At 46.8% G+C, this 13,918-nt stretch overlaps 1 protein-coding gene across 1 annotated transcript; it reads right to left on the reverse strand.

Moving 5' to 3' along the window:
• Window positions 1–658: 658 nt before the first annotated feature.
• On the reverse strand, window positions 659–7,692 carry LOC120638349 (serine/arginine-rich splicing factor 11-like). The gene is made up of 4 exons (XM_039911924.1): window positions 7,541–7,692; window positions 3,521–3,654; window positions 1,342–2,786; window positions 659–844 (listed from the first exon to the last, which is right to left on the reverse strand). Exons 1-3 carry the CDS (start codon window positions 7,597–7,599, stop codon window positions 2,713–2,715), a joined length of 267 nt encoding a protein of 88 aa, XP_039767858.1. The 5' UTR covers window positions 7,600–7,692; the 3' UTR covers window positions 659–844; window positions 1,342–2,712.
• Between the last annotated feature and the right edge of the window lie 6,226 nt (window positions 7,693–13,918).

The raw sequence follows: 13,918 nt of genomic DNA on the forward strand, positions 1-13,918 counted from the left end.
GGTTCTCCAGGGGTGTGCTCTCAACTTTCAAAAGCTGTTTTATGAACAACGACTCGTGTCGGCTGCTTCACTATAAAGCACACAGAAAAATCAAGATACACAAGACAAAAAAAGTTTGATTTAGGGGTTAATAATATGGTACAGTTCACTATGCTTTTTCTTTTTCTTTTCTTTTACCCCTACCATACAACTTTTTGTAAAAAACTAAAGAGAAGAAAGGTATGAAAGGAAATATTTTGTTGAATCAAGCATAGGGCTTTTGCTGACTCATGGAAATGAATAGGAAAAGTTTCTGCAGCTCTCTGAAGGAATACCCACTGGGCGTGTGCGCGCTTGGGTCCGTCGGGGCTCATTCCTTACCTGTGCAGTAAAGTGTTTTGGGGTCCGCTACGTGCCAGGCTAACCGTACCGAAAAAAGGGAGGCCGCATAAAGCCGGCTCAAAAGAAAGCTTGGGCTCAAACCTCTCGGTGCCACAGAGACAACTACGCCTGGTTTTCACGCCTAGCTTGTGGAGTCAGAGCGAGTCTTAAGGGGCCTACCATCATAAGACATCCTCGTGAAGATAATTTTACTCCTATCCAACAGCAAAAGCCCTATACAGATGGATTAATCTGTTAATGTGCCCAAGCCCCCAAAATGAGAGTTCAATAATACAAATTTAACTACATATTTTCAAATACCAGAAGTATCTCTGTAATACATATTAAGAAACTGCATCTCATCATAAAACATACAATATGTACAGGGCACTTAAGAGAAACTGGATAAGCTGCAGAAGAAAACTGTTGGGTGGTATTTTCAGCAGGGCCTGGTATATAGTTCAGGCTGAACCAGGGAAAAGAACTGTAAAACACAACAACAAAAAAGAAAAACCACTGTTAAATAAAGGTAATGGTTCCTTCCACCTATACTGAGAAGTGCCGATAATATAAACAAATGTATAATACACAGCACTGTTATCTTGCTTGTGTCAGAGCTGTCATCAATTTAGATACCAAGAGTTATGGAGGGAGAGGGGCGGAGAAGATCATTTAGATATAGGGCATTAATGCATTGATATCGTAACATATACCTAGAGATTATGGGGTAATTTTGCATGCAAAATTATGTCTCAGAAGAGGATATATTACGTTTCTACATATCTCAAATCAGTGCAATTGCAACATTTCTGCTAGGCTAAATATAAATCCTCTTGAACTTTATCTTGAGACACCTGAGAGAAGATCTGCATCCATTAAAAAAAAAAAAAATCATGCATCCGATCCTCTGATTTTTTTTTTAAAAAAAGACTATTTAAAAATATAAACTACAATTTTAAAAATAGCAATGAGGCCCCTCACCAGTTAATTTTCATGCGTCAAGAGTTTTTTTTTTACTGCTGCTTTGATAGAACCATGAAATACTGCATGAATGTGTAGAAATGAAAGAAAAAGAAACAGACAAAAGAAACAAACATTAACCAAGGAATAACCCCCAAATCCATTCATATTAGAGTTCCTTCCAAATCTAGGAATATCACAACTTTCCCAGTTACCACTAGGCCTTACCGTAAACTTGCTCGGTATAGTTCTATAACGGGGCCACAGCCAAACACCAAAGTGTAAGAGTTAAACATACAAGTGGGACTGGGAGACAGGGAATGAGTTTCTGGGCAGCGACGTGATTAGTTAGTGGGTGATACAGCACATCAGCGTAGACGTTTAGGCGGCTGAGTTCGTGATTTTTCTAAAGGAATCCCAGGTTCCGAGAGACCCTTCACTTGGAAAAAAAAAATTCCACAACCGTGCAACAACGTAACGTGATATCAAGCGAGAATCAGACGTTACATTGTGAGGTGCCGTATCACGTTCGGAGTTCGGGAACTGTACTGTAGTGCTTAGCCAACAAGGTTCTCTTAACTGACTCACTAAAAAAATGAAATCGTTACACCATCCACATGACTGGCACGTCACTCGTGATGCGTACCGAGACTAAGGTCCTTTAACATCTGGACTGGTCTCATTCTGAATTTAAAATGGCCAGATCTCCCTTAAGGTCGGGTTTCTCCTCTAACATGCACGCTGACAGAAACAAAATCGCTTAACCAAAGGCAAACCCAAATGTGACTTTTTTCCCCCCTTAATCCTTACAACTGGGCTTAAACCCTTCAATGCTATTGAGACAGATGTACTGTTACTCTAGCATGTTTTAACCAATGATCAGAAAGTATTTCCTAGTCAAAGCAATTTTCCAAAGTTTTCAGAAGGAGGGCACGTTACCCGTGACATCACAAGTCACGGTGCAAATTTAAGTCGGAAACACCAGAGGGTAGGAATAGGCACAGAGAGATCAAGAATAAAGGTCCTGAGAGAAGCTCGTCAGAAGTCCGACGTGTTCAGACCACATAAGCATTCACTAGTCATTTAAATTTTATATAACTCTACTTACTCTACTTAATTTCTTAATCATGACCTGCAATACGATTCGATAGATCGAGTAACAGTACATTTGGAATTCCTCTAAAGTGCATCTCAAAGTTTTACGGGTCTGTAAAATTGCTGGCCTGTCGGTGTTACTGAAAAATTTAATCCCAAAAGCCTGCTCATTTTTTTTTTTCCTGCCAAATTACTTTAACAGCCTAAAATGTAAAAAGAGAGAAAAGGTAGTTAACGAGTGGTTACACCAGGAAAACCCTTGGGGGACTTGAGTGCTTGCTGGCCTTTAGTTAATGTCTAGAATCCCCTGTAGCTGCAGAGGACCCACTGTTTTTCAGTCATCTGGAAGGGCTTTGCATTTGCCTTCTCCACTATAAAAATCACACACACAAATAACAGAGAGAAGAATTTATTATTTAGTGATAATTCTATCATATATAGCAAGGCTGAACAAGAAACTTGGAATAAAGCCAAATACCCAGTGCCCATCTGGCACCTAACCTACAAGAATTTTGGCTTCCGGCATAAACCAGTCATTCCAACCCTTGGTATACTGGAAGTGACAAAATGGAGAAAATTCTTTTCAAGTAATCAGCGCCCCCTCCCCAAACCCCCCAAAATAAGACAAACGATTAAAAAAAAAAAATATCCGGAGAATGAAGAATATTATTAAGTGATCTATTTACTCTCAAAACGGAAGAGTCATGCAGTCTTTACCATCTACATAAATGTTCACGTAATGAACCTTTTTACCTCTGAGGGACGATATGCTACCATCTACATTTAACTGGTTAAATGGTTCTCTCCCAAGGATCTGGAACTTAAGGACTTTTTTCTTTTAAAAGCTTTCAAAAAATGGCCATTTGCTGAACGGTGAACACAGCTTGCAAAAAATCGGAAAGTTCCTACTCTCCAGCACGTGTGACCGTGATGAAAAGAATTGGATCAAAGAGATACCAAGAACTACAGTATACCAAGGGTTTCAAAATGTTAATTTCTTAGATCTTTGGCATGCTACTAAAGCTCTCTCTACAAGACTATACTGAGGTAGGCGGTCATCGAAGGATGGCCTCACGGGTCATTAAACAAAACAAAAAGCACAAACCTTCTGCATACGGTACGACTATCAAAGCTCTGTCGACGAATACAGTGTTTGTCAGGTGCTGTGCCACAACTGCGGAGTCTGGATCATGGAACTTAACGAAACAGACACGTGAGGAGACTGGCAGTGGTGAATCGCTAAAAAATAGAAAAGGGAGAAAAGGACTCATTAGTTAAGTGGCACAAGGAGCCATAAGTGAAGGTGGAGCGGTACACACAAGGAAGACCCAACTCCCTCGGCCTGGAATGCCTCAAAACCAAATCTGATTGTTGATTTTTCCAATTCAAGTTCTCTGTTCGGCTCAGTACTCAGTAAGCACTCAATACATACCGCTGTCGATCCCAAAGTTGTAAGCTCTAGCACTGACGACACCCAGGAAGGCAGATGGCAGCACCCCACTCCCCTTTTATCACACCCCATTAGGCTCAAGGGGTGAGGGCTCCCAGGGCCAGGGAGAACTGACACCCTCCCGCCTGCCATCCCCTCTCCTCCTGGCACTTGTCCTAAACATGTCAAACATTTGTTCTAATCTACTCAGGCAGTAGAGAACAGTACGCTCCTCCACTACAAGTACGGTGCTCTGCATGTTGTAAGCGCTCAAATAGCGGCAGGGCCTAGTGGACAGAGCACAGGCCTGGCAGTCAGAAGGACCTGGGTTCTAATGCCTGCTCCGCCACTTGTCTGCTGTGCATCTGGGGCGAGTCACAACTTTTCTGTGCCTTAATTACACCCCCAGCTGTAAAATGGGGGTTAAGCCAGAGCCCTGGGTGGGACAGGCACTGTGCTGATGTGAGCACTGTTTTTAACGACCACGTGTAGAACAGGATACACTTCATTTCGTTTTCTTGTAACCACCCGAGTGCTTAGCCCACTGTAAGACCTTAAAGGCCACATGACTACTGTTACAAAAGCCTCCTTAATTGGTATTCAATCCCATCTCCCAATTTCTTTAGTGACAGCTACCTGCTGGAGGATTCAGACCGACCGAGTAGCTAGCTGCAAGGCAGTGCTCCACATGAAATTGAGAGGCTGAGCCGGGCAAAGGACAGAAGACTCAGCGGCTTAAAGCTCTAATGGAAACGAATCGGAGAATACAACTTATCTGCATCTCCTACTTGGAATGTTTTCACTCTCTACACACTTAAAAAAATTAACCCCTCTACAGCAAATTAAAATTATCTATCCATGCTGATTTTGAAGCCTTTGTAAAGTACATTTAAAGGCATGTGAGATTTCATCAGACCATCGGTAGACTCCCTAAAACAAACAAAATCCAAGCTTTCTTTCTTTTTCTGCTAAATTGAATCCAGAAGGATCTTCGCTATATTATACACTACAGGTGGCTGCCATTTAGGCAACTGAGATCAGACAGGTTTGGACAGATAGCCAAGCCAATCAGGACAAAAGACAAGGGAACGTGATTGTTTGGTTTTTAATCATTAATAAACCATTATTCTTAAAAGAGATCGATTCCTATAGCAAGGTGGGTCATACCTGTTTGGATACCCCCTCGTTCCTTGTGACAAATGAAAACAAACCTACAAAACAGGGATAGTGTGAAGGGAGAAGAGACTAATAATAGTAATAATGTTGGTATTTGTTAAGCGCTTACTATGTGCCGAGCACTGTTCTAAGCGCTGGGGTAGACACAGGGGAATCAGGTTGTCCCACGTGGGGCTCACAGTTTTCATCCCCATTTTCCAGATGAGGGAACTGAGGCCCAGAGAAGTGAAGTGACTTGCCCACAGTCACACAGCTGACAAGTGGCAGAGCTGGGATTCGAACTCATGACCTCTGACTCCAAAGCCCAGGCTCTTTCCACTGAGCCACGAGCACAGCAGCATATGAATGTTTCAATTTCTCAAGGCAAGTAAAGGAGACGCTGAATTGTAGGAGCTATGGAGGGGGAAGAGGAGAATAAAATTTCTTGCCAAATGGTACTTTCCAAGCGCTCAGTACAGTGCCCTACACAGTCAGCCCTCAATAAATGACTGAATGAATGATTAAAATCTAAGGGTTCTTTGGAGAAAAACCACCAAAACCTATACGGGGTGTTCATACACCGTATGGACAGTGAAGCTGACAAAGGTAAAAGCTGGTTGGTTAGGGGAATCTAGCAGGGTGGCCTGCTAGTACGGAAGGGGAAGACGCACTTCTTTCTTCTGTGGAGTAACGCTGACCTGTATCTGGCCACATCCCGGCTAAAACCGACAGGAAGGATGCCCTTTATGGATCTATTTTCCTGTTCAATCTTTCTGTAAAGAATGGTTCCATCTGGCCATTGAGAAATGAGCAGTTGGTTCCGGGTGAATGAACGCACTCAGGCCACTAGGGGTCAATCGTGCACTATTAAAGAGGATTTTACAAAAGGACCAACTGAATTTTTTTTTTAAATGAACCTTATCTATTAAGCCACGCCTGGAGCATTGTTCTTCTGGTAGACCCAAGAGTATCGGGTTGGACGGTCACTGCCCAACTTGGGGCTCAGACTAGGTGGGACTGTTTAAATCCCCATTTTACAGATGAGGAAACTGAGGCACAGAAGTGACTTGCCCAAGGTCACCCAGCGGAGAAGAAAAGCGCAGAAATTAGAACTCGGGTCCTGACTCCTAGGCCTGCGCTCTTTCCACTAGACCGTGCTGCTTCTCAGTACTGGGACATGGGAAGCAGTGTGGCTCTGTGGAAAGAGCCCGGGCTTGGGAGTCAGAGGTCATGGGTTCGAATCCCCGCTCTGCCACTTGTCAGCTGTGTAGCCGTGGGTATGTCACTTAATAATAATAATAATGTTGGTATTTGTTAAGAGCTTCCTATATGCAGAGCACTGTTCTAAGGGCTAGGGCAGATACAGGTTCATCAGGTTATCCCAGGTGAGGCTCATAGTCTTAATCCCCATTTTACAGAGGAGGTAACTGAGGCACAGAGAAGTCCCACAGTCACACAGCTGACAAGTGGCAGGGCCGGGATTCGAACCCGTGACCTCAGACTCCCAAGCCCGTGCTCATTCCACTGAGCCACGCTGCTTCTACTTTTCTGTGCCTCAGTTCCCTCATCCGTAAAATGGGGATGAAGACTCTGAGCTTTACATGGGACGACCTGATTCCCCTGTATCTCCCCCAGCGCTTAGCACAGTGCTCTGCACATAGTAAGCGCTTAACAGATACCAACATTATTACCATTATTACATAGGCTAAAACTCAGCTAACTAAAGTTACTGTATTTTTAATTCACACGTGTTCTCCGTTTTTTAAAGCTCAAGCTCCGACTAGCCGAATCTGTACCTTTGGTAGGGGAGGGTTGAAAGCCATCACCACGGACCAAATGTTAGCTGTTCTAAACCCTTGCGATGCCAGATTAAATAGCATCAAGCCTTCGAGTGGGAAAACTGAAATGGGACGTTAGGCCGCGGGGAGGGCCGGGCGAGGTCAAAGTGGACACAGAGGTCGGGCTCATCCAAGGTCACGGAGTCGGCGAGAGTGGCACGGAAGATCGGCCTAGCGACGCTCACCACCACGTTGGGCGACGGACCCTTGACGGTGAGCCTAATACAAACCTTCCCTAGGAAAACAGAATGATACGTCTTTATTTCTCGCACTAAAAGGCCGGATGTAGAGACTTCTCCTTCGGGACGATGGGTCTCCCAACGGCCAGAGGGTGCTGGGTGGCAGCCAGGGAGGAGGAGAGCGGCAAGGGGGCCGCGGTTGGGTCTGCGCTTCCAGACCGCGAGCGACTGTCCTTCTCGGGGGCCGCACTGGCCCTTCCGGGCGCTTACTACAGCGCTGTGCGCAGAGTGGGCGCTGCGTAGATAGGCCCGAGCGGCTGCCTCCCCGGGGGGACTGGGCCGGGGCCGTCTCCGGCCGGCGCCTTTCCTTTCCTTTCCTTTCCTTTCTCTGGAGGGCAGCGCGGGGGCCTTGGGGGGCAGCGGCCGAGCCCCGGGGACACCCACCGACACACACAGACACAGAGAGTCCCCTTCCCCCCCGCGGGCGGGGCCGGGCCGGGCCGGGCCGGGCCGGGCGCACTCACTCGGGCGGGAAGAGCCGCAGTTCGTCGATCTTGCCCAGGAAACCGAAGAGGGTCCGCATCTGTTCGGAGCTGGCGCTCGGGGAGACATTGGTCACCTGGATGACCTCGGTGCCGCCGTTGCCGCCCCCTCCCGCCGCTCCCGCCGCCGCCGCCGCTGCTGCTGCTGCGCCCCCGCCGCCGTTGCCGCCGGGCCCTCCGCCGCCGCCTCCTCCTCCTCCTCCGGGCCCTCCGCTGGGGCCGGGGCCGGGGGCGGGTCCGGGTCCGGGGGCGGGCCCGGGGGGGGCGGCGGGTCCCGGGGTGATGGGTCCGGGCCCGGGGGGGCCGGCGGCGCTGCTGCCGCTGCCGCCGCTGCTGCTCATGGCGCCGCTCGGGGCCTCGCTCCTGCTTTAACACATCAAACACACAACAGACAGTGAGAAGGAGGGGAGGGGGAGGGGAGGAGAGCGGCCGCCTCCTCGGGGGCTGCGGCTGCCGGTCGGTCTGCCGGTCGGTCTGCCGGTCGGCCCGCCTGCCCGCCCGGCCGGCCGGTCGGCCTTCCACCCGCGGGACGGTCCTGGCCGCGCGGCCGGCGGACGACAAACGGCCGCCCCCGCCGCCGCGGTGTCCCACAATGCCCCGCGGCGCCCCCCCGGCCCCGCCCCCTTACGTCCCCCCGTGCGTGGCGCCGCGTCAGCGCCCCAAGCCGGGACGACGGAAAGGAGGGCGGGACCCGCCGCCATCTTTCCAAGCCTCCTCGGAAGGACCGCCGGCGGCCATAAGTGCGATAGTCATTCCTTCAACAGTATTTATTCAGCGCTGACTACGTGCAGAGCACTGTACCGAGCGCTTGGAATGGACAAGTCGGCAAGAGATAGCGACCGTCCCTGCCCCCCGACGGGCTCACAGTCTAATCGGGGGAGACGGACAAAAACAAGGCAACTTAATCGCGATCAATGGCACCAGTCATGTTGGTATCTGTTAAGCGCTTGGAGAAGCGGCGTGGCTCCGTGGAAAGAGGCCGGGCTTGGGAGTCAGAGGTCACGGGTGCTCATCCCCCGGCTCCGCCGCTTGTCAGCTGTGTGACTTGGGGCCAGTCACTTCACTGGGCCTCAGTTACCTCATCTGTAAAATGGGGATTAAAACTGTGAGCCCCACGTGGGGCCACGTGATCACCCTGTGTTTCCCCCAGCGCTTAGAACAGTGCTTTGCACATAGTAAGCGCTTAAAAAATACCACCATTTATTTTTTCCCGGGGCCTCAGATACCTCATCTGTAAAACGGGCATTAAAACTGTGAGCCCCACGTGGGGCAACCTGATCACCTTGTATCCCCCAGCGCTTAGAACAGTGCTTTGCACATAGTAAGCGCTTAATAAATACCACAATTTATTTTTATTTTTTTATGTGCAGGGCACGGCTCTAAGCGCTGGGGTGGATACCCTGTGGTAATCAGCTCGACCCACGTGAGGCTCACAGCCTTCACCCCCATTTTACAGATGGGGTCACTGAGGCTCCGAGAAGCGAAATGACTTGCCCAAAGTCACCCAGCTGACAGGTGGCGGAGCCGGGATTAGAACCCATGACCTCTGACTCCTAAACCTGTGCTTTTTCTACTGAGCCACGGTGCTTCTGTACCTCTTGGGCAGTTTTCTACTCACCCCAGCCCCACAATAATAGCGATGGTATTTGTTAAGCACTTACGACGTGCCAAGCACTGTTCTAAGCGCTGAACACGTATGTGCACGTGCTTACCATTTCCCCTATCTGTAAGGTCTGTCTCTCCCAGTGGACAGGCATCCTGCCCACCAACTCTATGGTAATGGCCTTTCCCAAGTGCTTAGTACAATGTTCTATACATCTGACATGGATTCAGATGACACACATTTAGGGAATGAACCTACCAATTCCAAAGACTTATACTCCCAAGCGCTTAGTACAGAGCTCCAAACGCACCCAACACTCCATAAATGCCACTGACTGAATACAGCACCTACAATGAGACTAAAACACCCTTGTTAGCTATAACTATTTCAAGCCGCTAAACGTACTCTTCAATCCAAACCTAATTTAACCAAAAAGCCCAGTCAGGTTTAAAGAACATTCTCCCGTTGGCCCGGTGGAGACACTGCGGACCTGGGAGTCAGAGATCCTGGGTTCCGATATCTGAGCTCTGCCGCTGGCCTGCCTAACATCGGCTGTACCGCAATTTCCTCCATGAAATGGGGATTCAAGACCTGTTCTCACTCTCACTTAGACGCCGAGTACATGCCAGGCACTGTACTAAGTGCTGGGGGAGACGCAAGTTAACGGGAGTGGACACGGTCCCTGTCTCACACAGGGCTCACAGACTTAAACCGTCATTTTACAGATGAGGTAACTGCGGGACAGAAGTGAAGTGACTTGCCCAAGATCACACAGCAGACAAGTGGCAGAGCCGGGATTAGAAGCCCCGACCTTCTGACTCCCAGGCCTGGATGAAGATCCACTAGGCCAAGCTGCTCCTCGATGCTTAATACGAGACCTGGCAGATAGTAAACACAAAACAAGTAACGCTATATTTTCCTAGGGGTATATCATCTTCCCCATTGTCAAAATCTTTCTGAAATCACATCTCCAAGAGGCCTTCCTAGATTAATTTCTCTTCTCCCTGCAAGCTACCAAACTGCCAGCTCGGCCCATCGGTGCCAACTAGGTCACTGAACACTCACGACCACCCAAGGCGCTTCTGAAAACCGTGACTTACACGCTCTACTGTTTCAGGATACGCTCATCTACATATCAACTTTGCCTTCTTCCTATCCGCAAACTCTATTACAGAAAGCTCCTTGAGGACGGGGATCACGCCAACTAGTCCTGTACTCTTCATACACAAAAGTAGGCCGTACTAAGTAGGTGCTCAATTCTACGAATCGATTGACATGGCAAGAGATCTATCAGGGAAGGGGGAGTTGGGGAAGATGTGGACACAGGAGCCAAAAAAATGAAAGCAACAGGAAAGGCAAGTTTAGAAGAAAGAGGGTGGTGCTGTAGCCCAGTAAGACGAGGAAGGTTGTCACAGAAAGTATGGGAGGAGGTGGGTGAGTAGGGGAACACCGAACAAGCTAACTACCTAAAGGGAAGAAACAGAGCACTCCCACCTAAATATGAAAAACCTCACTGCACAAAGCAAGCTGCCAAGTATGAGAGCAGTCACAAGAACAAGAGGCTGGGCCATTATTTGTTACAACATCACCACTTCCAGTCTTGCATGTCAAAGAACTTGCCTAATCCTTCAGTTCCGATGTTTGGTAGACTGGACTGAAAGGCCGCAGCTTTCCTCTAGCTGGAAAATAAACACCTTTTCACAAAAGACAAGGAATTATTACTCTACCTATGAAGAGATTTAAGGGTGAATCCTAGCAGTTGCCTGACTGTGAAATCACTCCTCTCAGCTTCCGCTTTGATTAAAATAACCCCTCCCAAACAAGGTGCACTGAAATCCTGTCCCCATGAGCCATCCTTCATCAGGCCAGACAGTCTCATCTAGCACTGTGACTGATTCCAACTATAAACCCAGACAATTGGTAAACTACAAGTGGCACTTACTGGTTGAAGAATTCTCCTAGTCCTGCAGTGCCCTGGTCAGAGGGGGTAGACAATATGGAAAGAATGAAAAATTCACCCTCTGCACAACAGCCAGGAGGGAGCCAAAATTCCCAAACTCCCTTGTCTGGATCTGGACCAGTGGATGGACAAAATCATAACTCTGCTGCACTCTACTCTCTCAAGTGCTTAGCAGAGTGCTCTGCACACAGTAAGTGCTCAATAAATACCATCAATGGTGATAATGGGTGGCTTGCCGCTCTCCTGTTACCTGGACCTGGATCGAACAGTCTTCTGAATGAGACATTCACTGCCAATACATAAAAATATTAGCAACACCATGGAGCTTGGTAATAGAGGCACTGATTGTGGATAGCGAAAGAGTGGGAAAAGGAAAAATGAATGTCAAATATGTGGAGTGGAACGTTATAGCTCAGGAAACGTCAAGCCATTGTTCCCCCCAAACCCCAATCTTCTGGGCTAAACCAGCAGAGGGACAAGTTAGAAGAACGAAAGGATTTACTTTGCCTGCTGCCAAATTCAGAGTCCAAAGACCACTTTTCTTCTGTTTTATAGGGTGTGGAAGATAAAAGAAAAAGAACAGAGTAGGGACACCCTACAGTCTTCTAGACTCTAAGATCCTTGTGGGCAAGGAACATATTTCACAAGGAGCTTGGCCTTGGTCTTCCTAGATGTGCGAAGGCAACTTTTTATTTTTGGTTGCTGTTGCAGTTGGTGTTATGTGAGGTTTTTGTTTTTCACAATGAAGTGCCCACTCTTACTAACCTGATGGCTTAGAGAAAGCAGCACGGCCTAATGGGAAGGAAGAGCACGAGCCTGAGAGGCAGAGCACCCGGGCTCTAACCCCAGCTCTGTCACTTGTCTGCTGTGTGTGACTCTGGGCAAGTCACTTAAACTTCTCGGTGCCTCAATTACCTTAGGGTAAAATGGGGATTAAGACTCTGAGTTCCCGTGCGGTACAATGACTGTGTTCAACCTCATTATTTTATATCTGCTCCTGGGGTTATTAGGGTGCCTAGTATACAGTAAGATCTATAACAAATGCTATTAAAAACAAAACCAAAACAAACAACTTTGGTTTGAGGGAAGGCCTAGGACTATTCATCTCCAGGAGTGGAATACAGGGTGTGAAAGGCTAGTGTGCAGGGCCTTTGAAGGATCAAAGGCGGGCGGAGCGGGCCGTCAATGAGGTATGAATGCTCTTCCTGGAGAGCTTCTGAAACTGCACCTATGTCTACCCCAGCACATAGTAAGTGCTTAACAAATACTATTAAAAAAAACAAAGTGTCAACCCAGGGACTGTACTGTCGCAAGCACCTAGTAAAGTACTCTGTGCACAGTAAGTGCTCAATAAATACCACTGATTGACACCCTGCTTGGTGCTTTTCTAAATGCACTACCTTGGGCCATTTTAAAATATATTTCATATTACCTGAAATCTTAGCAACTTATTCATTCAACTTAGCATCCTTTGAATGAACCTATACTCTGGACTCACTGCTACTAACTTAATTTCTACAGGCTATAAAAGTCTCCTGTAAAATAACATGAAATATGCACTGCAAGTGAAAATTAACTCCAACTAAATCCAATCGCTAAACAGATTCAATGAAAGCATACCCCAGATATCCTTTCTTGGCAGTACTGAGTATAGTACCCAAAGGTTTAAGAAACAACTCTACTCATATTGACATTTGGATTTGACAAATCACACTTCTAACTGCTTTTAATGTGCAAATAAAATCCAAAATTAAAAAATACCGGCCCCCTCTAAAGTTCTTAGGTTGATAAAAATGATGAGATACGTACGTTGCTTTTAAATGCTGCCTGAGAAGAAAATGTAAAATTCTTATTTTACATTTACATTTAGCCAGATTGGATTCCCATTTGATCAATGATTTGGGATTTGCACTTCATTCCTAACCCTTTAACAATAATAACAATCACTATTATTATGGTATTTATTTGTTAAGCACTTATGTGCCAAGCTCTGTTCTACGTGCTGGGGTAGATATGAGGTAATCAGGTCCACATGGGGCTCACAGTCTGAATCCCCATTTTACAGATGAGGTGACTGAGGCACAGAGAAGTTAAGCGGATTACCCAAGATCACACAGCAGACGAGTAGCAGAGCTGGGATTAGAACTCATGACCTCCGACTCCTAAGCCTGGGCTCTTTCCATTAAGCCACGCTGCTTCGTTCCATTAGCAAAAGGGCAGGAATGAAATGGCTCAGGGAGGTCAAGTACAAACAGTATGTCTTTCAACTACAGAACAGTGGAAAATTGAGTACTAATTATTCCACTTGAGACAACACTTTATAATTCATATTTAATAGTTACCCTTTCCAACTTTTACACGGCATATTTAAATATCATCTACAAAAGGCAAAATATATATTATGTAATAGTAAGATGAACCTAATGCACCTTTGATTTTGATGTGAATATACAACATTTGCATTCTATAATTATTTGCTTTTAGGCACTTTTGTCTGCAAAGGTGTGCTTAATAATGTCTTTTAATGGTAATCATGCTATCATTCTTATGGAAATTTGCTGAGAGTGATTTGTGAATTTATTTCAAAGTTCAAAAATTACATTTTTCTTAGTTTGTTCTGGCCTAGATTATTCTACAAAATCCAATTTCACTTTGGGCTAGGATGGTAATCAGAATCACAACTGTGCTATTTGTTAGGGTGCTCACTGTGAGCCAAGCACTGAACTAAGTGCTGGGTAGTTATAAGGTAATCAAGTCCCACGTGGGGCTCAATCTAAGTAAGGAGGGTCAATACCTA

The sequence above is a fragment of the Ornithorhynchus anatinus genome, chromosome 4 (genome assembly GCF_004115215.2).
Source record: "Ornithorhynchus anatinus isolate Pmale09 chromosome 4, mOrnAna1.pri.v4, whole genome shotgun sequence".
Classification (NCBI taxonomy): domain Eukaryota; kingdom Metazoa; phylum Chordata; class Mammalia; order Monotremata; family Ornithorhynchidae; genus Ornithorhynchus; species Ornithorhynchus anatinus.

Excerpts from the sequence above, each read along its gene's own strand:
- LOC120638349 (XM_039911924.1), bottom strand. The coding sequence starts at position 7,599 with ATGCGGACCCTCTTCGGTTTCCTGGGCAAGATCGACGAACTGCGGCTC. Across the intron at positions 3,655-7,540 it reads CTGCGGCTCTTCCCGCCCGA|CGATTCACCACTGCCAGTCT; the intron begins GTGAGTGCGCCC and ends TCTATTTTTTAG. Across the intron at positions 2,787-3,520 it reads AGTCGTACCGTATGCAGAAG|TGGAGAAGGCAAATGCAAAG; the intron begins GTTTGTGCTTTT and ends TGATTTTTATAG.